The sequence below is a fragment of the Protopterus annectens genome, chromosome 6.part0 (genome assembly GCF_019279795.1).
Source record: "Protopterus annectens isolate FY-2018-M chromosome 6.part0, PAN1.0, whole genome shotgun sequence".
NCBI lineage: Eukaryota > Metazoa > Chordata > Ceratodontiformes > Protopteridae > Protopterus > Protopterus annectens.
Genome location: NC_056737.1, coordinates 239,801,279 through 239,826,067, shown reverse-complemented (window position 1 = coordinate 239,826,067; position 24,789 = coordinate 239,801,279). Strand labels below are relative to the sequence as shown.

The 24,789-nt window shown below is 40.6% G+C and overlaps 1 protein-coding gene across 6 annotated transcripts in view; it reads left to right on the top strand.

Moving 5' to 3' along the window:
• ACTN1 (actinin alpha 1) overlaps nucleotides 1-24,789 on the top strand; it is a 744,367-nt gene that overhangs the window by 585,519 nt on the left and 134,059 nt on the right. For all 6 annotated transcript variants that reach the window (XM_044073986.1, XM_044073984.1, XM_044073982.1 and 3 more), the window contains exons 11-12: nucleotides 12,490-12,637; nucleotides 22,835-22,985. In XM_044073986.1, the coding sequence (XP_043929921.1) occupies nucleotides 12,490-12,637; nucleotides 22,835-22,985 (299 nt within the window). The remainder of the gene's footprint in view (nucleotides 1-12,489; nucleotides 12,638-22,834; nucleotides 22,986-24,789) is intronic.

Below are 24,789 nucleotides of genomic sequence, written 5' to 3'. Positions count from 1 at the left end.
CAAATCTCAGTAGCAGCAACCTCTACTTAAACAACCAGAGTAGCCAGCAACCTACTTAAAATTTAAGTTCACAGAAACCCCCAAGACATTAACAAAACTTAAAATTTCATAAACTTATTAATTAACTTAACTAGGACACAACACACAGAACAGTTCAACAGAGCTAGCATCAGACACACACAAGAAGAAAGTTCAAACAAGTTATCTAAACCACAGGAAATATACTTAAATCATTATAACCAAAACAGTTGAAATTGACTTACAAACATCTCATGCACAGTAACTACTTACAAAATGATTACCAGATGCAACCAACACAGGTTTTAAAGTTATCAGAAAACCCCCCAACACTAACACTAAAAGGAACAATTTCAGCAGTTTTTAAACCAGTGCTCAGCTCAGACACACACACAGTGCTGCGGACTTCAGAGCTCTAGATCAACACAGTCCCAGTTTTAACACAACCTACATAAAAAAAAGTTATGACACTTATAACAACTTATCAGAAATGATGAATGATATGTAATTCCAGTAGCAGCAACTGCAACCCAAATGATTAAAATGAGAGATGTATGCTCAAATACAGGTTGATTTAACCAAGAAAAACCCCAAGCTTATTTAATTAACTAACCAAATTTGCATGCAGCTTTACAAACTAAGATGCAGTCAGACACACACACAAGACTTTCAGAACAGAAGACACAGAGCTAAATCAGCAGCAAAGAGAGAGAAATCAGAAAACAAGAAATAAAGGAAACAAACACCAATCAAAAATGAAGGACCAGTTTACAATGTCAGCATCTCAGTAGCAGATGCAGCACAGGAAATTAAAATGATTAGATGTAACTAACACAGGCTTAACCAAGTCAATGCAACACCCCCAAGTTAAAAAACACTTAGAATAATTTCAGTGCAGCTTAACAAGATTTGGTTTTCAGTTAACACACACACAAGACAGTTTCACACACACACATCTTTCAAGTTCAGTCCCAACTTTAAAAACAAAAGAAATCATGACAAAAGGAAATATACAAAAAATCAGCTTCTAAATCAGCTTATGTCAGCTTAACAAATCCTGATGTATGCAGACAAATCTCAGTAGCAGCAACTCTACTGTAACACACACACCAGATGAAAGTAGAAAACAAGTTTTAAAGTTATCAGAAAAAAAGATTTTAGTGTGACACCACAACAAATTCAGCAGAGTCAGACACACACACAAGACAGTTTCAACAGAAGACAGTCTGAAGCCAACCCCCAGTTATTATAACAACCACAATAACATGAACAAATAAAATAAAAAATCAGCTTAAATCAAGTTGAGTTATGCAGACAAACCAGCAAAAGTATCTACTTACAAAAAATGATACTTATGTATGGTAACTCAGTACAGGTGCAACAGTTATAAAAATTAACCTTTAAAACCCAAACCAAAGGAGGATTAAAGGAATTTCAGCACAACTAGCAGACTAAGTGCACACACAGAGCAAGCACACACAAGAGACAGTTTCAACAGAGTTAGATCTTATAACAACCACATGTAATATAAAATAAAATGAAAAAAATATACTTAAAACCACACAATTTATGTCCAGTTGATGTATGCAGACAAATCTCAGTAGCAGCAACTCTCCTTAAAATGATTTACCAGAGATGCTAAAAAACCAGGTTTTTAAGTTATCAGAAAACCCCCAAGCTAATTAACACTTAAAAGTTTTTCAGTGCAGTTTAACAAAAGTTTGCAGAGCTGAGACACACACAACAAGAACTCAATCTGAGAGCCACATGAAAAGAATCACAAACCAAGTTATAAATAACCATACAAAATGAAGGAAATATACTTATATCAGCTTCAGTCCATGTGATGTATAAAATCTCATCTCAGCAGCAGCAACTCTACTTTAAAAGTTAAGAGAGAACAACAACCACTTTAGAGTTATCAGAAAACCCCCACCCCCATTAAACTTAAAAAGCAAATTTCAACAGTGTTTAACAACTACAACAGAAACAGAGACACACACACACACACACAACAACACAGGCTAGATCTGAGAAATCAGTCTGAAAGTCCAAGCTATAACAAAAAATGAAGGAAATATACAATAATAAGCTTATGTCCAGTTGATGTATGCAGACATGCTTCAGCAGCTCTAGTCTCTACTAAAAATTTAAAACAGCAATATAACCCAAAACAGGTTTTAAGTTATTTAAAAACCCCAGAAATTAAGTTTTAAAATTAACACAAGCTGCAATAACAAACACAGCACAGCTTCAACAACACACACACAACACATCAGACCAACACAGAACACACAGACAAGTCCCAAGTTATAACAACCACAATAAAATGAAGGAAATATACTTAAAGGAACAGGCAATAACCAGCTTCATGCCAGTTGATGCAGGACAAAACCAGTAGCAGCAACTAACTACACCAATGATTACCAGAACACCAGTTTAAAGTTATTTTAACACCCCCCATGAAACCCCCAAAGTAATTAACACAGTGCGGAATTTCCAAGCGCAACAATAACCAGACACACACACAAGACACACAAGACAGAGCTCACAGAGACAACAATCCAGTATCAAAATCCCAACAAAAAAAATAAAACACAAATAAAATTAAAAATATACTATAAATCAGCTACATGTCAGTTGATGTATGCAGACAGCAACTCTACTTAAAATGATTACCAGAGATGTAACCAACACAGGTTTTAAAGTTATTTAAAAACTACAAGCTAATTAACCACTAATTAACACAAAAGCATATTTCAGTGCAGTTTTAACATACAGACACACAGACACACACACACTTCAGACAGCTAGATCAGAGAAATCAGTGAGAAATCCCAAAACAACCACAAAAAAATGAAAAAAATGAAATAAAATACTTAAATCGCTTATGTCCAGTTGTTGATGTAGACAAACAACCTCAGTAGCAGCTCTAATTTGTAAAGATACCACCAATGTACAACCAACACAGGTTTTAAGAAAACCAGAAAACCCCCCAAGCTAATTAACACTTAAAGGAATTTAACAACAAGTTACTTTAGACACACACACACACACACACACACAACACAGTCAACAGAGAGATCAGAGAGAGATCAGTCCAACCACAAACAAATGAAGGAAATATACTTAAAAAATATACTTTCCAGTTATGTATGTTCAGTTGATGCAACAGACAAATCCTCAGCAGCAGCAACTCTTTAAATGATTACATGAGATGTAACAAACACAGGTTTTAAAGTTATTCAAAACCCCCAAGCTTAATTTACACTCTTAAAGGAATTTCAGTGCAGCCTAACAACTAGTGCAGAGCTTCAGAACACAACACACAAGACCAGTTTCAACAGAGCTAGATCTGAGAAAAGTCCCCCAAGTTATAACAACCACAATAAAATGGAAATAAATATACTTAGCTTATGTCCAGTTGATGTGATGCAGACAATCTTCAGTAGCAGCAACTCTACTTAAAATGATTACCGATACCAACCACACAGGTTTTAAAGTTATCAGAAAACCCCCCAAGCTAATTAACACTTAAAGAAATTCAGTGCAGTTTTAACAACTAGTGCAGAGCTTCAGACACACAACACAAGACAGTTTCAACAGAGCTAGATCTGAGAAATCAGTCCCCAAGTTATAACAACCACAATAAAATGAAGGAAATATACTTAAATCAGCTTATGTCCAGTTGATGTATGCAGACAAATCTCAGTAGCAGCAACTCTACTTAAATATTAGAAGATGTGACCAAACATAATAATCAATGTTTCAAAGCCCTGTTCCTAAGTAAAGGTTTCAGTGAAACCTTACTATTTAGTCCAGGTGGTCTGTCAGCCTGAAGCCTAATTATCCATTCTTGTTCTGAGGCTTCGGTCTTGTTGTTTATGTTCCCACTTCTTTTATTATCTTGTATGAAATGTAACACCAGAAACTTGAAGGTGTGTGTGGCTCCCTCCTTTATAACATGCATCGCTAACGCACTTGTCTCTATTTTATTTTTAATGTCCCTTACATGTTCTAGGACTCTATCTTTGAGTAGCCGATTAGTTTTGCCTACATAGTAAGCTGGGCATTTTGTACAGAAACCAAAGTATACAACATTCTTACTGTACAGCCTGCCCCTTCATATTTGGAGGGGAGCAGTATACACACCCGACTAGAAAGTTCAGCATTGATGCATGCTTTTATACAGACTGCTATAGTAAGAATGTTGACTCTGTGAAAGCGCTCACGTTTTATATTTTTACTATTTTGTATTAAAGTGTTTTGCCGTGTGTATTCCAATGAGTTGTTGGCTTTTTTGGAATATTTGTGATGGATACTTGCCACAATTGTAGAGCTAGATATTTGTAACTAACTGTAGTAAAAAAAACTACATTTGTTTGTTGGATATCAATTACGTGGCCTTATTGCCTTTAAGGTTTATTAATCTAAACTCCTTTCTGAAAGTATTGATTTTTTTACCCCCACTATTGGTTGGTGAGTGTGACCTGTTTTTCAGACAGACTTTAAGGGTTAGGGTTTGTTTTTGTGTATGAGTGCTTGTTTCACTTGTCTTACACTGATTAGCTATCAGAGGACAGCAGTTTCATCATGTGCAGCAATCAACTAATGGGAGCTTATTGGGTTAACCTGCTGGGAAGGCCTGCCTACAGAAGGGACGGGACCTGGGATGAAGAGCACAGTGTGAGACAAATGTGTATAACAACGTTGGTGAGAAGGCAGGTATAATGTAAAAAAAAAACAAAAAAAAACTGAGTAATATAGGGCTGATTATAATGTGATAATGACAGGTACATTGTTCTGGATTTCTCATCCTTTGAGTTTATGGAAAGTTGGAAACTGTTTTAGCTTCTGTTTCAGTTCAGATGTTAGGCTTTTTTAAAAGAGCACACACCATATCTCTCAACTTCTTCAGTTTGCGTTTGAGTGATGGTATTCCACTGGAGTGGGCGGGGTTCATAATTATGTATGCAAATTTCATGTTATCACCACCCAGATTTGTGGTCAGTAGTACCTACTTTTCATGGGCCTTTGTCCAGATATGTGTATGCAGGCATGCCTGTAAGAGTGATTCCGGAATAACTGAGGTAACTGTTCACCTGCCAGGCCAGATCACACTGAAGTGTTAAGCACGGGTCCTTATAATTTTGAAGCAAACTTTCTGCAGCCCATCTGATAAATGTAAGAATTTGCATCTCAGCACACACCTGTTATTTGTATTATTACTAGAGCGTATCTTACTTAAGTTAATGTTATGGACAGTATACTAAGGAACTTGGCAGATCGTTGCACTATATGTGAGCATCACATAATTGAATGCCAAGTAGTTGAATGTTGCCAGAAGTGTCTACCGATCCCAATATTGATAACAGTGGTGGTGGTATGCTTAACGCTGACGTTAGTGTTTAGAGGTGTGGGAATGCAGGAGGCAGGCCTTGCTCCCATGCAGAACATATTTTATTCTACTGTTTTGTGCAGATTTCATGCTTTTACATTGTAGATAGGTTTGTTTCAGTGATGCAGTACTCAGTGGTACTCGCTGGTAATGCTATAGATAGGATGCATGGCTATGCATAAGAAGGCCTTTGTGGTCATTAGCCTAGTAAATGCATATGAACATCTAATATTCAACAAAAAATATCTCCAGGAGTGCAGTTTTCCAATCCAAACTCCATAAACTGACAAATTCTGATATGTTTTGCCATTAATTTGCTGTTCTGCAAGATTGCTGTAGTGTGACTGTTTTTTGTTTGTACTTTCCTGTGAGTTGTGACTACTGGCTCGGTTTATGTAAGTGGATGCATTATACGGAGGAACATTGCAAAGGGTCCCCTCTTGCAAAGGGCACCTTTTCATGTTTTCTACAAGGTGGATGTGCTTACATAAATGTAGTCATACCAAAAATATATAGATACGCACACGTCATTGTGATTGATAGAACAAAATGCCTACATAAATAATGTCATGTCGATTATGTACGGGACATTCCTGACAGTAGAGTATGAGTAAAGCAGTGCAGCTTAATTTGCTGTTGCATAGCATGAAGAAATTATTCATTACTGGCTGCCATGCAACATTTCAGATACAGTATGTAGTTTTTTGGTTAAACAGTACAGTTTTTTAGTAAGATAAAATGACCATATCTAAATTATGCTACAGAGTGTGGATGAAATAATAATTGGAAGTATGGATTATGGAAAAATGTATAGTTGATGTCATCAATATGCCAGGGCAAAGGCTTTGGAAGTGAAACATCTCAAGAGGTTGAAAACAAGTCAGCAAGCTTTGTCAATAAACAGTTATGTAAAAACATTAGGAAGACATGAGGCATTTGAATTGATAAAGTAAGGGATTCTTGAACAGAACTAGTAGTACAAAAATTAAAGACTGAGGTAGAATTAGAATTAAGAAAGAAATTAGGTGGTTTGGATGTGCTTAGTAGAGGAGTATCCCTCTTATTTGAGAAGGGAGTGACTAGCGGTTTGTGGATAGTCACTGGCAGAAATTAACCTTAACTGCCATTTTGGTGCACTTTTTTCCCCCCACTTTTTTAGCGCCAGGCCAATATACCTTAAGGTATGACTCTGAGTAGCACTGGTAGAGTTTGATAGTTAATACTGTGAGCAGTTTGACATTAATGGGCATAGGTATCCTATTCACAAGTTGCAGTATTCATCACATATGGGTTTACTCTTCTTGCTACCCAAACTTCCCAGCTAGTATACAAAAGATTTCAGTCATTGTATGGTGCGTGGGGCATCTGATGTGACTAATAGAACAGGAGCCGTAAAAGTGAATCTGCATGCACCAGCCCTCAGAACTTCTCAGCTGCCAGTCGAATGTCAGGTGTTCCTGCCATCCGGGCCATCGGATTCGGAAGAAATCAGATAAGTGCCCCATTGGGGAACCTTTTCAGCCATTTATTTTATCTTAATGCTTGTTCATGTCATCTAGAAAGGGCAAGTGTAAGTGCAGCCATCGGACACCTCACAAGGACACCCATGATCAGTGTCTATTTTGTTTAGGTAGGTCACACGAATACAAGGCCTGCACCATCTGCCAGGTGTTTGTGCCCAGAACTCTCCACAGCTGTCTGCATGCACTCAACCTATACCTAGAAAGCCAACTTCTCAAACAGCCTTGGGTATGGAGGGTTCTGCCGACTTACTTGCCGAACCACCAAAAAACAAGCCCAAGATGGTCAGGCCTATGGCTACTGCTGCGCCTCATTCATCTGACCCTCAGCCTATGGTTGATGTTGGCCTGGTTGAAGACTCTGGCTTCGCAGCTTCGGATACATGGGGTACCTTCACGGAAGTCGCACAGTCTTGCATGGATAGCATGTCTACAGAGGCTTTTCTGGTGTCAATTTCCCGATGTCAGGGGGGAACCACCATTCTCAGCAGGACCGTCTGATTACTCTGTTACCCTACAGTCACCGGATTCTAGGCCTTCCTCCATGCAGACACCTGCAAGGTCTCTCAAAAGAAAGGAAAAAGGAAAGCACATGTGTCCTGCTTCCGAAAGTACCACAGACTGGCAGGCCATCAGCCAAAGTCTGTTTAATGCCTTTATGGTCTTATGCCCTTACACTCCAGGGACATCCACTGTCCCTCCCATCCTGAGCCCTAGGCCTCAGACATCAGATCCCTCTGAGGGAAGAGGAGGAATTCTCTGATCCTTCTTCTGAAGGATCCATATCATATACCTCTCAGCTGCCTTCCCCCTGGGATATGGCTCCCCAGAGGAAGAATCCATTGACCCTGACTCCCCAGCAGAGGATTTGACCTTTGGGGAAACTATTTCTCAAATGAAGGAACATTTCAAGTGGGAATCATCTGAAATGTCAGAGGTCCAAAAAATGTATTATGACCTCATTCAGATGGATTCCCCAACCTTTACTTCTATTCCACCTATTTTACCTGCCTTCCTGGATCCCAAAACCCTTACTCACAGCCCTCTGCTCAGTGCAGACCTGACAGGTTTTATAAAGTTCTTGAGAATGCAAAGTTTCTAATTGTGTCCTGCTGCAGACCCTGCCACTGTTTCTATTTCCACTGATAAGGGTTCAAAACTATTGCCTTCCACAACCATTCTCCCTGCTGACAAGGACAGCAAAACTGAGGTACATCTGGGTAAGAAAATATACACTTCTGCTACTCTGGCTTTCAGAGTGCCTCTCTCACTGTTTCCAAGTGTGGACACTTATCACCTCAGACAAATGGGTCTTCTCTATAATAGGGAATGGGTATTTTATGACCTGGCTCATGCCTTCAAAGAGAAGGTGTATCTCACAGCCACCAGAAGAACAGCTCCCCCTATTGCAGCCAGTGTTAAGACAACCTGATAGCTCAGGGTGCACCATTCAAACAGTCTCATTGTCTACAAAAGGAAGAAGCTTCTACTCCAGGATTTTCCTGATTCCAAGAAAAGACTGTCCCTGGAGGCCAATTCTGGACCTCTCACTACTCGACCTCTTCCTTCAGGTCCAAACCTTCAGGGTGTTGACCTTACCAACTCTCTTTCCACTCCTCCTCCCCCAAGTGTTTGTGGCCACTGTAGATATCAAGGATACCTACTTTCACATCCCTAAGGCCCAGTTTCAGGAAATGCCTGAGATTCTCTGTGAGTTCCTCTCACTTTCAATTCTCTGCCATGCCCTTTGGGCTTTCCACTGCACCCAGGGTCTTCACCACATGTCTGGCTCCAGTTACTGCCTTCTGCAGGACAAAAGGAATCCAAATGTTCCCTTACCTGGATGACACTTTCATTCAGCCAGACTGCAAACAGGCCCTCCGGCAACACAAGTTGCCATTACTCTCCTACAGTCCCTGGGAATTCAAATCAACTTCCCAAAATCCCATCGGGAACCTACTCAACACATTATTTTCTTGGGGTGCAGGATTTGGACAGACATTATGAAAGCCTACCTCCCCCAAAGGTGGAAAGCTTGACACAACACCTACTTCTGGTCCTCAAGATCACAGAATTAACCGCAAGGCAGTACCTCAGGCTCCTGGGCTACATGGCAGCCACTATCCCCATGTTACCATTAGCAAGACTCCATATGAGGAAATTGCAATGGTACCTCAGGTCAGTTTGGACCCAACACTCCCACCCCCTCTAATACAAGATACTTCTCTTGCCCTGCCTCAAACAAGAAGGCCACTGGTGGTTGAAGCAGGTAGTCTTCCCCTTCAACCAGCTCAACCCAAACAGATCATGCACACAGATGCCTCAGACTTGGGCTGTTGAGCAACTCTGGGGCACCTGAGAGTGCAAAGAGTGTGGCCAGCACCACATAGGAAAGAACACATCAATATCCAAGATATGAGGGCAATATTATTGGTCCTGCAAGCCTTCCAAACCAACCTACAACAAGGACCACTAAAAATCTTTACAGACAATACCACAGTGCTGTGGTATCACAGCAAGCAGGGGGGGGGACCAAATCTTATTTGCTTTGCAGACTGGCTCTCCTGGTGTGGGAACTGGTCACATCCAAGGAAGTAACCTTATAGGCAGTTTACATTCCTTCGCAACAGAATTCTCAGGCAGACTCCCTCAGTAGATCCATGACAATCACAAATGAAGGTTTCACAGGGACATCTTCCTGGACCTTGTCCACTGGTGGGGTACACCTCAAACAGACCTGTTTGCCTCCTCCAACAGGCAGCTTCCGTCCTTCTCTACCAGACTTCCACTTCATCAGGCTATGGCAACAGATGCCTTCTCAATCTCCTGGAAGGGGATGTTTCTCTATGCATCTCCCCCCATTCCCTCTTCAGAAAGTCCTGCTGAAGGTTCAGCAGGACAGACCAGAAATCTTGCTGGTGGCTCCCTATTTGCCAAGACAGCATTGGTTCTCCCTCCTCTTACAGCTATCCAAGGGCAATCACCATACGTTACCGCCCAGAGTGGACCTTATCACACAGTACAAGGGATCCCAGATGCACTACAGTGGTAATCTCTGCACCTCACCCTGTGGATGATAGGATTCGGATCTCTTTCAGACACCTTTACAGTGAGGATGTGCTCACTGTCCTGCAGGAGGCCAGGAAACCAAATACAAGGAAATCTTCTTATCAAAGTAGGAGATATTTTCAATGTGGTGTCTCAAAAGGCAGCTGGACCCGATGGAAAGTGAGTCCTCTCTAGTACTGTCTTACCTGTGTGAACTATTGCAGACAGGGTTGGCCCTTCTCATCCATTAAAGCCCACCTGTCTGCCATTTCAGCATGCCTGCCTCTAGATCCTCCCCTAGCTTCCAGGCTATCCGCTAAGTTATTCCTTAAAGGGGTTCTTCACCTCAGACCACCCAGGAAACCCCCCCCCCATGGGACCTCCGGTATGTTTAGAGAAGCTCATGCTCCCTCCATTCGAGCCAGTAGATAAAGCTTCCCTAAAACACTGCACATGGAAGACTGTCCTCCTCGTGGCCTTGACCTCAGACAGGAGAGTGTCAGAAATGCAAGCCCTCATGGCTGTTCCACCCTTCTTGGTATTCCACACTGACAGGGTTACTCTTAGAACTAACCCCTCCTTCATGCCCAAGGTGGTGAATGACTTTTCCCTAAATCAGGCCATCCACCTACCAACCTTCTGTTTTTAATGCACAGGGAGACTGTGAGAGAGTACTCCATTCCCTGGATGTGCACAGACAACTCGGATATCTGCACAAAGCCAAGTCAATCAGACAAGCTGAACAACTGTTTATCTCCTCCCTCCCCAGGGCCCTAGGGAAGGCAGTAACTAAACATCTCAACATGGATTTCCAAAGCTATCATCTTTTGCTACAAACGCCATGGGAAATCCCTGCAAGGTACTGTCAAAGCACACTCCACCAGGGCAGTGGCCTCCTCAGGGGTTTGGAAACCTCCACCGTACTGGAAGAAGCCTCGTGGTCGTCAGTGCACACCTTCACCAAACACTATAAGTTAGGCCACATTTCTAGGGCCAGAGCTGGGTTTGCCAGGGCTATCTTCCATGGATTCCCTGAGAACCTCTACTAGGCCACCTCCTCCTTCTTCACAGTGAGCTTTGGCACTCACCCATATGTGATGAATACTGCAACATGTGAATAGAAGGACATAAAGTTGTGTAAAATCTTACCATAACCATAAATGTCCTTCTCTTCCATGTTGCGGTACTCCTTCCCACCTTCCTACCCCTCCTGCTATGCAGCATTTCCCTTTCTGGATGGCACAGGGCTGGCATTACACTTGCTAGCACTGGTTCTGACTAGGGCTTACAGTTCTGAGGGCTGGTGCATGCAGACGCCACTTTTACGACCCACACTGTTCTAGATATGTCGGATGTCCCACACACAATATTGTGACGGAAATCTTTTGTATATTGACCGGGACTTTCGGGTAGCAAGAGGAGTAAACCCATATGTGAATACTGCAATAAGGAAGAGAAGAACATCTATGGTTATGGTAAGATTTTACACCGCTTTTCTTTCCTAATGTAATGATTACATTGGTGTGAGCTGCTGGCTGATATGATTTTGAAAATCTCTTATTGCAGGATTTAAAGCAGCTGTTTTCTTTGTGTTTTTTTTTCTGTTTTGTTGCTCTGAGGTTTGGTGCATTGTTCCATTATTTCTGTGACCCATTTTTAACTTATTTTCTGGTTGTCTTATTTCTTGACTCATTAAAAGAGTTAATGTACCATTTTCAACATCTTGAAGTGGTTTATTGATTTTAAAATAGGCTCAAACTAGAGTCAGTCATTCTCCGGCAACTCCCATGACACAGCAATTATTAAAAAAACCTAGTTAGGTAATTGATTGAAAATATTTTGTAATAATTTGTATAGAGGAAGAACCTGCTTATGTAAAGATGGATAGTGTTTTTAGGTTATCTGATGAGGACGTATACAAAAACTCACAGCACACACTCTTCCCACTTCTTCCTTACAACATTGTCAAAACTGCCGAGGTATCACACCTATGCAAACTGCTTTGATGTAGCTAGTGGTAGAAGGTGACACCACATGCCTTAGACTCTGTTACCACCAAATGATTTTTGGCTGTTTATTTTGTTTTCAGCTAGCTGTGAGATTTTAGTGATATGCTGTGATTAAAGAACATTATTGCAGTGTATTTGTCTGATTCTTTGTTATTTCAGAACTCTTATGACTGAAAGTGATCATGTCTGATTAATTTATCTGGTCATCAAAAGTAAACAGTCAGTTGATTTACTGGATTATTTGAACATTTATTTGCTGACTGAAGTTTTTCTCTGTACTGTAGGTTGACATTTTTCATTTTTTTCTTTACGTGAGAAATGAGTGTGAGGCTTTTTATTGCTTTAGATAGGTGTAGCCAAAAACTGCAGACACGACAATCTACAGTAGTCCCTTCGTCCTTTTCTGTTACTGTCTTCAATATGGCTGACTTCCCAAACCCTTTCTCACTGTTTTCGTTATTGTTGCCTTAACTGTTATCCCTCCCTTCCCTTCTAGGATATCAACAATGCTTGGGGAACACTGGAACATGCTGAAAAAGGTTATGAGGAGTGGATGCTGAATGAAATTGGTAGGCTAGAGAGGCTGGACCATCTAGCAGAGAAGTTCCGTCAAAAGGCTTGCATCCATGAGGCCTGGACCGATGGTAAGATTGAGAAGAGTACTTAACTGTATGTAATATTAAATTTGTGCAAAATTTAGTAATATAAAAAAATGACTAAATTAGCAAAAGGAAAAGTTGTACAGTTATCTATTTGTACTATTGGCAGGCACTACCTCAAGATTGCACCGTGTGCTTTAGTGGGAGAGTAGAAGCTGTTTTTTCTGACTGGGAATGTTTCATTTAGTCATGGTCTCTATAGGTGTGATATGAAAGTAACTTGCTTTATTTCTTAGAATGTGAAATGGTAATTAGTGAGATTCAAACTTGGTAATTGGCTTTGCTGCAGTTCCTTTAACTTTGGTGATGTATGTATGCATGTGTGTGTGTCTCCTGGCCAAATGACCCCCTCTTTATGTATGAATACCACAGCTCATCTTCCCTAAACAAAATAAGCAAAGTAGAAAATATTTTGGGAATAAACTGTCAATGTAGAATGCTTTTATCCTGACATGGATAAATTTTAACAGATTTCCTCACCAGGTGGCCACAGATAATTTATTTATTAATTTTAATTGATTAAGCCCAACCTAGTCATATGGCTGTTTTCACTAAGACCTACGTCGACTCTTGCATAGAGGCATGGGAAATTCAGTCAGGATACTGGGGAAGTTACCATATTATTTTCAGTTGGATGAGGCACATTAAATTCAAATTCTAAGAAAAAGATTTTTTTTTTGTAGCATGCTTTACTGAAGGAGCAGATTTGATTTGGGCATTATTTGCGTAATTGTATTTGGGCATGTTTTGCTTTACATTGATTCCCCAAACCCCTACTGCAGGGCTGGCCTTTGGTCAACTGGCACCCCAGGCAAAAGGACTCCACTGCACCCCCCCCCCCACACACACACACACCACCACGTGTCCCCATCCTGCTCTACCTACACCATCCGGTTACTTTTTTTTTTTTCTCAGTTTGTCTTAATCTTCGTTTTTTTTTTTCCTGTATTCATTCAACATATTTTAAAGAAACCATTTCTTTACTACAAAAAAATAAATAAATAAATACTGGAAAAGCACCCCTGATAGAACAGCAGCTTAGGAGGCTGCCTAGTTGGCCTATGCCTAAGGCCGACTATGCCCTACTGTTATTGATAAACTCCATGTTTTCTTGGTCAGAAATTCACCTGCGTCTAAGATTAAAACTGTTACCTAATGCATGTGACCGTGATACAGCCAGCCTTAGCTTGCTTATGAGTGCTCTGTCACTACTTCCTTTAAACATCCAATTGCCTTGTTGATAACTCCTCAATTAATTTAGTAGAACTTTGCCAGTGACATAAAGGGATAATGCCCTAACTATGGCCCAGGCAACCTGAGTTGACAATACAGGTAGGGAGAATGGGATTTCCATTGTAGAGGAGAGGGAGTATGTGGGAAGGTCCCTTGCTGATTTTTCTGAGGTAAATCCCTGGCTGGGAGGGATGTGGGAAACTGAGTAGGAGTTGATCACTCTATGGGCCAGGAGCAGTGCACACACAATGAAACCACACCTCATTGCATGTCCAGTCATATGAGCAGTTGCATTGACATGCTGGGGTATTAGACTTATGAAAAATCTCTTTCCTTTTCAGTATGATGGCACTACTTCCAATAACTTGGCACTTACACTCAAGGGGTAAGAGAAGCAATTAAACATGAACTTGAGCCTTCAACATGGGGAATCAAACTGGCCAATTGAGTGTGCCAGGAGGGAGGGGAGGGGGGCTTGATGGTCAGAAAACTATTTCAAAAGCTGTCTTTTTTATTGTTTGCTTGGTTTGTTTGATTTTTATATCCTCTTTTCCATTTCCATCTGCTAGCCATCCGTTACTTCTTCTTGATCTTAAGCACATTGGTTCTCTGATGGTGCAAGATTCAGGAGGAGGGGACAGTGTCTAGGCATACATGAAGGGAGTTTGATCCCTCGCCCTGCAAAATTTCAGTGTTCCATGTGCCAGGGGAGCCCGTATTCCACTGACCTGAAGGCCTGGCTTTGTCCCCTAAATTGAGGATGTCTGCATTTATGGACAGAGCCTAACTTCCCCCAGGTAGGGGACCTACTTGGCAGCCATAACATTCTCCCTACAAGTAACCTGTTTACTTGATGAGAGGGGGAATTTCTTTCTAATTTTTCCAAGGTGGGTTAGCCAATGACAGACTCTCAGGCCCATTCCCCCACGAATAAGCTCCCCTGGACCTGAGTTGCTGCTTGATTCAGAGATGCTATCCCTCTGCACCATAGATCCCACTTAACCTGGTAGTTGTCTTTAATCTACTTTTTGAGATACTACTTTTATTCTAGTTATTCATCCCTGTTTTGTGATTTTACTTTTGATTGAAAGCCATATAGTAAGCTGTACAATATTTTGTTGCCTGGTCATTCACTTAAGCAACAATTTAGTAAACCATCTGTGTTAGACTTTCGTAGAACCAACCACTCTTTATTAGATTTGCCTTGTACTACCTGCCCTGATCATTCAGTAAGCGTGCCTAGTCTTTTTCTTTTTAAGAGACCGTTTTTGTGTTTCCATTGCTTTGTAAAAGAACAGTAGAGCTCTGTAGAGTAATAACTTATTCACAATCACATTTTGCATTCTGAATCAGTCAGATATTGACAACATTAGCTGTCAGTCATGTTGAGAATGTAGACTTCAATAGCAGTAATTGCACTTCACACACACTCTCTGTAAATATGATCATTTCAGGGAACTTGGAATAGTAATCTACACATAAGATAATATCTTGTTTGTACTGGAATAAATTAGTGCCCACTCCTCTTCATTAGTGTTTTAACATCTTTTCCTTTGAATTGTTGTACTGTGCATTTCAAATATCAGAAGTCTGAAATATTTGCTATATGTCAATATTTCTGTTCAGTAGATTGTATCTTGCTCTTTCTTTTCTGTTTGCTAACAGATATGATCAATAATAATTTATTTATATGATAAATAATAAAAAAGTAGTAATTAGATATGATATAATGACACCATTTTCAAAAATCAGCTCATTTCCCACCTAAACAACTCCTGGACATGCAACTGCCTAGCACCTGGCTGACATATTCTAACTCATTTCCCCTACCCACTTTCCAACCTCTTTAAAACTCCCACAGATGCATTATATATTATCACGTTACTTACCAGCTCACTGTCGCCTACTCCCCACTTGCCCCATCTATGCCCACTAACTCTCCCCTAGACTAAGTTGAAAAGCTTTCCCTTAAAATGTCAATGCACCTCATATGAACTTGTCTGTATTCTTCTCTTTTTTAGTTTTTCCTTTCTTTTCTCATCTTCAGTGCATCTTCAAGATTATTTCTACTAAACATACTGTACGAACAAAAATCAAGTGTTACTACCTGCTGTACTATACTATATGATTATTTAAATATCTTGTGCAATCATATGTTATTGTTTGCTATATTTTTATAACTGAATATGTAAATATCTTATGTATAGTATGTTAGCAGTTGTTCTGGAGCTTTTCTCCCCAGGCCTCTGCTGAAAATGGACAGCTCTGTCCAATCGGACCTTCCTGGTAAACAAATGTAAAATATGATTCATGCATCCTTTCAAGCACGGTCTTCTCAGATGATGGGGAACTATTATTTTTCAGGGTATTAAACAGAGGTGAAAGTCATTTGTGATTGACACTGTGAAGTGTGATCACAATTGTGTGATTTGAGTTTTTGTATGTAAGAAAAAAAATGAGGTTGCCTTTACTGTGAATATTTCCTTTTGCTATTGTATAGTAATCCTGGAGTTAATGTGTATAAATAGCATTGGTAGACGGCTTATTACCCCCATTCTCACTCTACAAAAATTAAATGTTTTGTCTAGCTGCAGTGTGGTTAGTGATTGCAAGTATTGGACTGCACTTTTTAGTGTTTGCCACTACTGGACTATTATTTTGCCTTGTGCTTTGTCCATTTTGAACAGTAACCCCTGAAAGTGGATTTCTTATTCCGTGGAAAAAAATACTGAATTTCTTTCCTTACTGGATTTTTTGCTTACCTGAGACGGTCGCTATAACCTTTCATTGTAGCAACATATACCCTTTGTCTTTCAAATTACACTCCTCTGTTTCAAACAGGGTTGCTGATAATTTGTCCATGAGTAATGTACTATGTTCTTTGTATTTTCCATCAAATTACAAGTGCAATCAAATGAGTTCCTGGATATTCATTTTCTGTAGTCTGTTTAAACTTTCAGAGATATCTGTGATTATCTGGTTTAATATTAATTTTTGCTGCAAAGGAGCATTTCTGTTTGAAGCATGTTTCTTGCTGTCTATAAGGAAAATGTAGTATTCTGTACCATATTGTGAATTGTCTTGTTATTGTTTGCCATTGCAGACTATATATATTAGTTTATTTCTGACCATATCTGTTATTGCTGTCTGAAAGTGGTTTACTGTCACTAGTCCTTTCTGTTAAGACAGGATTGTTTCAACATCAGGTTCACTAGCATCAATTTCTCCCATAGGTTCATAGGTTCATAGGTTTATACTAGGCTGTCTGCCCTAAGGCATTTATAAGCCTAGCCCAAAGTTTTGTGGTATGTTAAAAAATACTGTGCCCATTAGTTTGTTGTGCCTCTGTCCAGCAGTGACACAGAGATGATTCCCGGGGTAAACCTACGATCTCCCATCCACCGGTCAAGATTTCTCTTGAACAGAGCCAGTGAGGTGCTCTGCCTCACATGGACCGGGATTTTATTCCACAGCATAGGGAGTCTCTGGGTGACAAATCTATCCCTCCAGCATGTCCTATTTATATCCGTGCTAAGGTTTAAGTCACTTGTTCTAGTGGATCTGGTAGATTTGGATTTTTTGAGGTGGAGCATGTCCATTAATTCTGGGTTGGACATGGCCTTGTATGTCAGGCACAGGTCACCTCTGAGCAGGCGGTATGCGACTGAATACATCTGGAGTTTCTTCAGTCTGGCAGCATATGACAGATTTTGGAGTCCCTTTATCCTTTTGGTGAGGAACTTTTGGGGTCTCTCCAATTGCTGCAGGTGTCTGGTGAGATGCATCCCGAATGGGGCATTGTACTCGATCATTGGTCTGATAAGTGAAGAGTACAGGGGAACAGTGACCTCACTTGATCTGGATGTGAATCCCTTCATGATCAGGTGGGCAATGTAGAAGGTCTTTCTAACCACTTTAGCAATGTGAGTGTCAAAAGAAAGGCCACTGTCAACCTGGGTCCCCAGGTCCCTGATGACCTCTTCTGTGCTTAATGGATTGCCACCTATATGGTAGCTTGGGGTTACCTTGTTTTTCCCGAAGGGTATGACTATACATTTTTTGGCATTTAACTTCAGGCCATGGCTCTGGCACCAGTTTTCAGTTTCCGTGAGACCCCTCTGAAGGATATCTGTGTCCGATGTACTTTCCACTATGGCGCCCAGTTTGCAGTCATCTGCAAACTTTGTCAGCCATAGTCCTCCTATGTTTGCCCGTACTTCTGAGAAGTAGATGCCAAACAGGGGGCCAAGGATCAAAAGGCTGTGTGTTCTATTCCCTCGCCAGGTATTTGAATTAATTTTCTGCTGCACTCCTAAGTGTATCATCATTCAGATGAGAAGTTAAACTAAGGTCCTTTGTGCCTGACTTGGTGGTACCTCGTGTGGATGTAAAAGATCCCATGGCACTTAAAGATGACAGAATAGGTGAAGGTCCCGAGTTCAATGACTAAATTTCCCCTTGTCAATATGAATATCATTTTTCGATCTCACCTGAAATGAGGACACTGGATTAGTGGGACTAGCCTGCTCAACAAAGAGTAAGTAAAATAAAAGAAAAATAAGGGCAAGAGCTGAATATTGCAACTATATCCCCATACAATGCTAGAAGATTTGTCATTGCACCTGCAGTCAGTTGGTTGACAAGCTTAATGCAGTACTTTCTATGCCAAGCTCAGGGTGGGTGCATGTATCCGTACACCCATGATGATTAGCTAGAATGCAATCATTATTTGGTTGTGCTCACACTCCTGTATTCATATGAAATGTACTTCTGTCATTTTGCCCATGAATCTACTGTTGTGATGGGACAGCACCAAATGCTTACGCCAGGAGGGATGAGATGATGTTTCTGCTCTTACTTTCTGTGGCCAATTTCTAGACTGTTATTAGGAGCTGTGTCAGCCGTAGTGCATTTGTACCTTTTTTTCTGCCTACTATAGAGGCAACTTTCAAATCAGTAGGGTTGATCTCAGTAATATGTAGGATTATGGCTAGAAAGTCATGACAGATTAACCTAATATAGATATAATATATCTGAGCTTTAGTAAACCCTTCTTCTCTATACCACAAGGGTAAGACCTGTGTGGTTGAAAAATCATGGAAAAAGATCACATAAGGGGACCAATGTATTTGTCTTGGAAGTTACTGTTAGAGGGGCTGCTATCAGGAAAACAGCATGAAGTGTTGAATATTAGAGATCAGTCCAGGGTGTTGTGCTGCATAATTTTTTTCAAGTATGACATAATAGTATTCATATAAAACAGGATTAGCCTCTTTGTAGATGACAGCAAAACGAGGCAGCTGTGGTCAACAGGGTAGCCAGTAGAATTGATATAAAGGCTAGCAATATTTGACTTTAGATGGTAGCTGGGCTCTGACCATAGAGGGGAAAAGTACTGCACTTGGCAAACAATCCAAGGTGGTATGCAAACTGGGGGGGGGGGGACTGATTAGAACAGTACAAGTAAAGGACTATGAGTGATCACATTTGGATTTAATTGCTACGACTACAGCAAAAACACATTACTAGGCCCAGGACCTTGTAATGGGGACCAGACCTTTTCTTCGTTGTGATTTGCATTGCATCCAACTTTACTGATTATTTTAGTCGTGTGTTTATCATAGTATTGTTTCTGTGGTTGTACTACCATGGAATTAGTGTATATAAGTAATGGTGGGTATAGGTTTATGGGATCTTCTCCCATAGCATAAAGTCTGCTTTTATTTGTTTGATTTTTTGTGGTTGAACACGTGAAATTTATTTTAGTTTACTCTGTGGAGCTTTTCCTGTTTATATGTTTATGCAGGAGAAACTAAACTCCCATGATGTTCAGTGTGTAAAAGTTCCATGGCTATACTTGGTTGTCTGAGATCTGTATTCATGCTGTGTTTTTTTGATTGGCTGATACTCTGTGATCTGCCAATTTAAAACATGAGATAGATCTCTGGGCAGCTTCTTAAAGGGTATGGATGCCAGAGTTGCAGTTGTAGTAATCTTCCTAGTTCTGTGGCTCTCTGGAATCAGCAGGAATACTGCATTCAAAGACCTGCTTCACCTCTCAACACCCCTATGAGAGGTGAAAATATCCTGGACCTGGTCCTAACCTACATGAGTAGCCACAGTTACACCCCTACAGTATAATCCTCCTTGTTAAGATCCGACCATAAAGCGATCACTTTTGAAGCCACCATCTCCCTTGACCCCCCCTTGTCAGGGTCAAACAAAAACTTTTCCATAGCTGACTACAGTCTCCTTGGAGCAGGTATAAGCAGCTTCACAGCCACTGTCCCTCCAGTTGGAACTAGCACTAATGTCCAAGCCTACACCAAAATACTATATGAGCACCTACATAGCTGTATGGACTCAGCAATACATGACAGGACCAAATCATCTTCCTCAAGGAAGAGTAAACCTGTCTGGTGGACAGCAGCAATAAACAGACTCTATAATAAAAAGAAAAAATTGCTGTCCGGGACCAAGAAGGAGCAGGTGCCAAATTGGAAGCAATCTCTCCTTCGTCTGAACAAGCAAATAATGTCACTGTTGAAATCCTCTAAGGCTAATTTTGAGTCTAAATTGGCTATATCCACTAAGGACAATCTCAAGACCTTCTTTACATATGTCTGCAATCTCAAAGATAACACCCAAATCTGCTCTGAACTGGTGGTCAGTAACACCACATACACAAATGCCACAGATAGACCCAACCTGCTGGCAGACAGGTTCAGTGAAAACTTCAACCCCTTGTCTCCCCCATCAGTAAACCAGGACATCCCCAGCACCTGCCCCCCTCCCCTCATCACCAGGGAGCAGGTCTTTAATGCCCTCTCAAAGGCAATAAATACAGTCTCCATGGGACCAGATAACATCCCTGGCTGTATCCTACATGAACTCGGGCATGAGCTCTCTGGTCCATTAGGCATCCTATTCAACCAAAGCCTGAGCACTGGCTTTGTCCCAGTTGAATGGAGACAGCCATTATCATCCCTCTACATGAAGGGGGAGAGTTCACTGATCCAGGCAATTATAGGCCCATCAGCCTAACTAGCCTGAACTGCAAGGCCATGGAATGCATTATCATGGACCTTATAAACAAGGACATTGGCAACCTCCAAATGCTTGGTCCCACACGGTTTGGTTTTGTCAAAGGGAGGTCATGCCTGTTAAACTTGGTCAAGTTCTTTAAAACAGTCACCAAAGCCATGGACGAGGGAAGATGGTGCACACCACCTGCCATGACCTAACCAAAGCCTTTGACACAATTCCCCACTCGAGCATAGTAGATGAACTCTACCAGCTAGGCATCAACCCGTAATGTTACCAGATGGGTGGTTAACTGGCTCACTGATGGAACCTACTCGGTCAAAATAGGGGAAGCCACCTCTACTAGTAGACCCGTAATGTGCTGTGTACTCCAAGGATAAGTCTTGGAGCCTCTGCTGTTTGGGATATACTTTTCTGAGGTGCAAGCCAAAACCAGTGGTCTGTGGCTGACCAAGTTTGCAGATGACTGCAAGCTGGGCACTGTCTTAAATTCCCCTAGTGATGTGAACATCCCCCAAGAGGGCCTTACCCAATCTAATGACTGGTGCCAGAAGCATGGCCTCAAACTGAATGCCAAGAAATGCATCATTATCCCCTTTGGCGAAAATGGCATCCACACTAATTATCATGTTAATAACAAAGTACTAAGCGCGCAGTCAGTCGTGAGGAACTTGGGCACCCAGGTTGATAACAGCCTGACTTTTGAGCACCACATTGCCTCCGTTGTACGGAAGGCTTTCTACATGGCCCACCTTATAAATAAGGGTATTTCATCCAGGAACAAGAAGATCATAACATTCCTGCACTCCTCCCTTATCAGACCCATTATCGAGTACAGTGCCCCCATCAGCATGTACCTTGCCAAGCACATGCAACAGCTGAAGAGACCACAGAGGTTCCTGACCAGGAAACTCCAGGGTCTCAAACACCTGTCCTGTATAGATAGGCTAAAGGCCCCGTCCCTCTTCTCAGTCTTGTACAGACTGCTCAGAGGTGACCTGTGTGTGTCATACAAGGCCATCTCAGACCCATCCTTGATGGAGTTGCTGTGCATATCCATAAGTCAAACTCCACTTGCGCAACCCACATGCAAGGCCTTAACCTGGTCTGTGGTATTAATAGAACTTGTTGGCGGGATATATTTGTGTCACAAAGACTCCCTTATCTGTGGAATAGACTCCCTCTCCATGTCAAGAAGAGTATCTATCTAGAGGAACCTTGATGACTGGATAGGAAACGGAGCATACACCCTTTGGATCCCACCTGTCTCTCTGCAGGATAGGGGAAACAGGTGCTGACTTTGAGAGAACATGCGCGAAATTCTAGGCTAGGCTTATAGGGACCTCCGGGCCAATAGCCTAGTATCATCCTATGACCCTATGGAATGAAAGGCTAAGGGGTAACATGATTTAGGTTTCCTTTACCATACTGATGACCTTTTAAGGAATTAAACTAAAAAATGACTGAAGCTTCAAAAAGAGGACAGTTTCAAATGGCTAGGTCAAATTTAATTGTAGGCAAAAAGAAATACTGCTTCACACAGAGTATGTTAATAAATAGAATGGTCTCCCTGAATGGGAACTACAGAGTAAATTAAAGGTTTAAAAGAGCACAGGGTAGGTGAAAGATGTTCTTTGGAGCAGTCTGGCAAACTAAAATAATTGTTTTTTTGTTGGCTTGTTATACATTGCATGAACTCATTCCTGCTCTAAAATAATTGAAAAGGTTATACTGTCCTTACAACTAAGTTTTTACTGTATGCAGTTCTGTTGCTATAGTTCTGTTTCTTGTTAGCTTTTCTTTACTGCTTTCAACTAGGTAAAGATTTTTCAAAATGGCGTGGTGTACTTTTTACATTCCGATTTCATTTCTGTCAAATGTTTTGTGTTTTACCTCCCCCTGCAGGCAAGGAGGAGATGTTGAAACAGAAGGACTATGAGACAGCTACTCTGTCTGAAATCAAAGCTTTATTAAAGAAACATGAAGCGTTTGAAAGTGATCTGGCCGCTCACCAGGACCGTGTCGAGCAAATAGCTGCAATTGCACAGGAACTGAAGTAAGAAGCAATACTTTTTAAACCATGCTCAAGAGACTTTCCCATTAACATGCCTCTAGGATAAAGTTTACTATTAATGTGGCTTTTTTTGGATTGATGTCTAGTGGTCTCTGATACCTAAAGATGTTTGCTTGCTTTTAAACCTCAGTAAAATTTTGTGCAAAGCTGTTACTATTTGGGAGGACTTTTTTTGTGGCACTGCTTTGCCTTTTGTATGTATCTGTATTTCATTGCTGTGTAGGATACCTGTGGGGACTTCTGAATTCCTTGTGGTACTGTTTGACAGGATGGAGATTACAGTGATGTCACTTGAAGATGTAGTTACTGCTGTACTGTTTTGTAAGAGCAAGGTTTGTGGTGGTGATTAAAAAGTATTGTTTTACAAAGCTAATGTTTAACAGCCAGCAAGCAGCGACATAAAATACATTTTATGAAGAGATTGTCAAAAGTGATTGACTTTACTTCAGACCATAAAATGTGTAATATAAGAAAGGCAGTTTGAGCAGTGTAATGATGTATGCTAAAGATATACAAGTATTGCTAAGCTGAATCAGATTTTAAATATGTATTGTAAGTTTTGATTTAGGAGTTGTTTCTGTACATATTTGCATGTTTTATGTTTAACTGCATTATTTCTTGTAATAATTAGCTGCAACGTGGCTATAAAAGCATTATACTGTGTCGTTCCATCTTTTTGGGCTTTTATATGGAGTTTCCTACCTCAAGCATCCAGAAGTTGTCCTTTCTGTATCCTGTCATTTTTATTGGTATGGCACCATTTCAGGTTTCTGTATTTTCCAATAGTTTTTTTTAGCCCTAACGTTTGGTCCACCTTTCAATCTCTTATCTCCATTCTCCAGTCATTCTCTTTCTCTGTTCTCCCTTGCCTTGACCCCATTAAAGAGAATTATAACTTTGCTTGGCTAAACATTTTTAGTGCACTAGATTTGTAATGTGCATCAAATAATTAAATAAATGCATTAATTAAAAATGGGAAAACTCTACTATGAATTGCAGCTTTTGCGTGTAAAAGTCCCATCCACGTATTTGATAATCAGCACAGGAAGTGACAACAGGGAGGTACTACTTAGCTCTGACTACACACATGGTAGATTTTAGAAGTGTATGTGGATAAATGGTGATAATTTACTTTATCCCCATTTTATATTAGAAGTTTAGAATTATTTGCTGTAGAGTGGACCAAAATGCAAGTGTTTTTAAGTCCGAAAACTGAGTAGAAATGAATGCGGGTAGTGACATGCTTTTGCTGATACATGGGTGGGTATATTCTAAGTGGAAGTTTTATATAGTTCATCACTGTAGGGCTCTGCTAACTAAAGGTACCCCTTTGTGCTATAAGTTTAGAGATGCTTAATTTTTAGACTGATTTTTTATGGTAAAACAGAAAACTGTTCAGAAATTGTCTTTTGCTTCTAACACGTTCTAGTGCATTAGGGGATTCCAAATTCCTGCAGCATATGTAAAGTGTAGGGAATATTTTGACATTTCTTCTTAACATGAAGATGCTGATTTTGCATGAATGCCATGTGCACACGAATTACTGACTGTTGTATTTTACAAATTAAAATGTGTAAGGGTGCTGCCCCGAGCTTGTTTACTATATTTATAGTTGTCTGAATTCTGCTGGATATTGATTATTGCAGTCATATGCATTATTTGGCATGTCTTTGGTGTGTGTGTGTGTGTGTGTGTGTGTGTGTGTGTGTGTGTGTGTGTGTGTGTGTGTGTGTGTGTGTGTGTGTGTGTTTGTATAGTGTGCATTAGTATTACTTGATATTTTTGT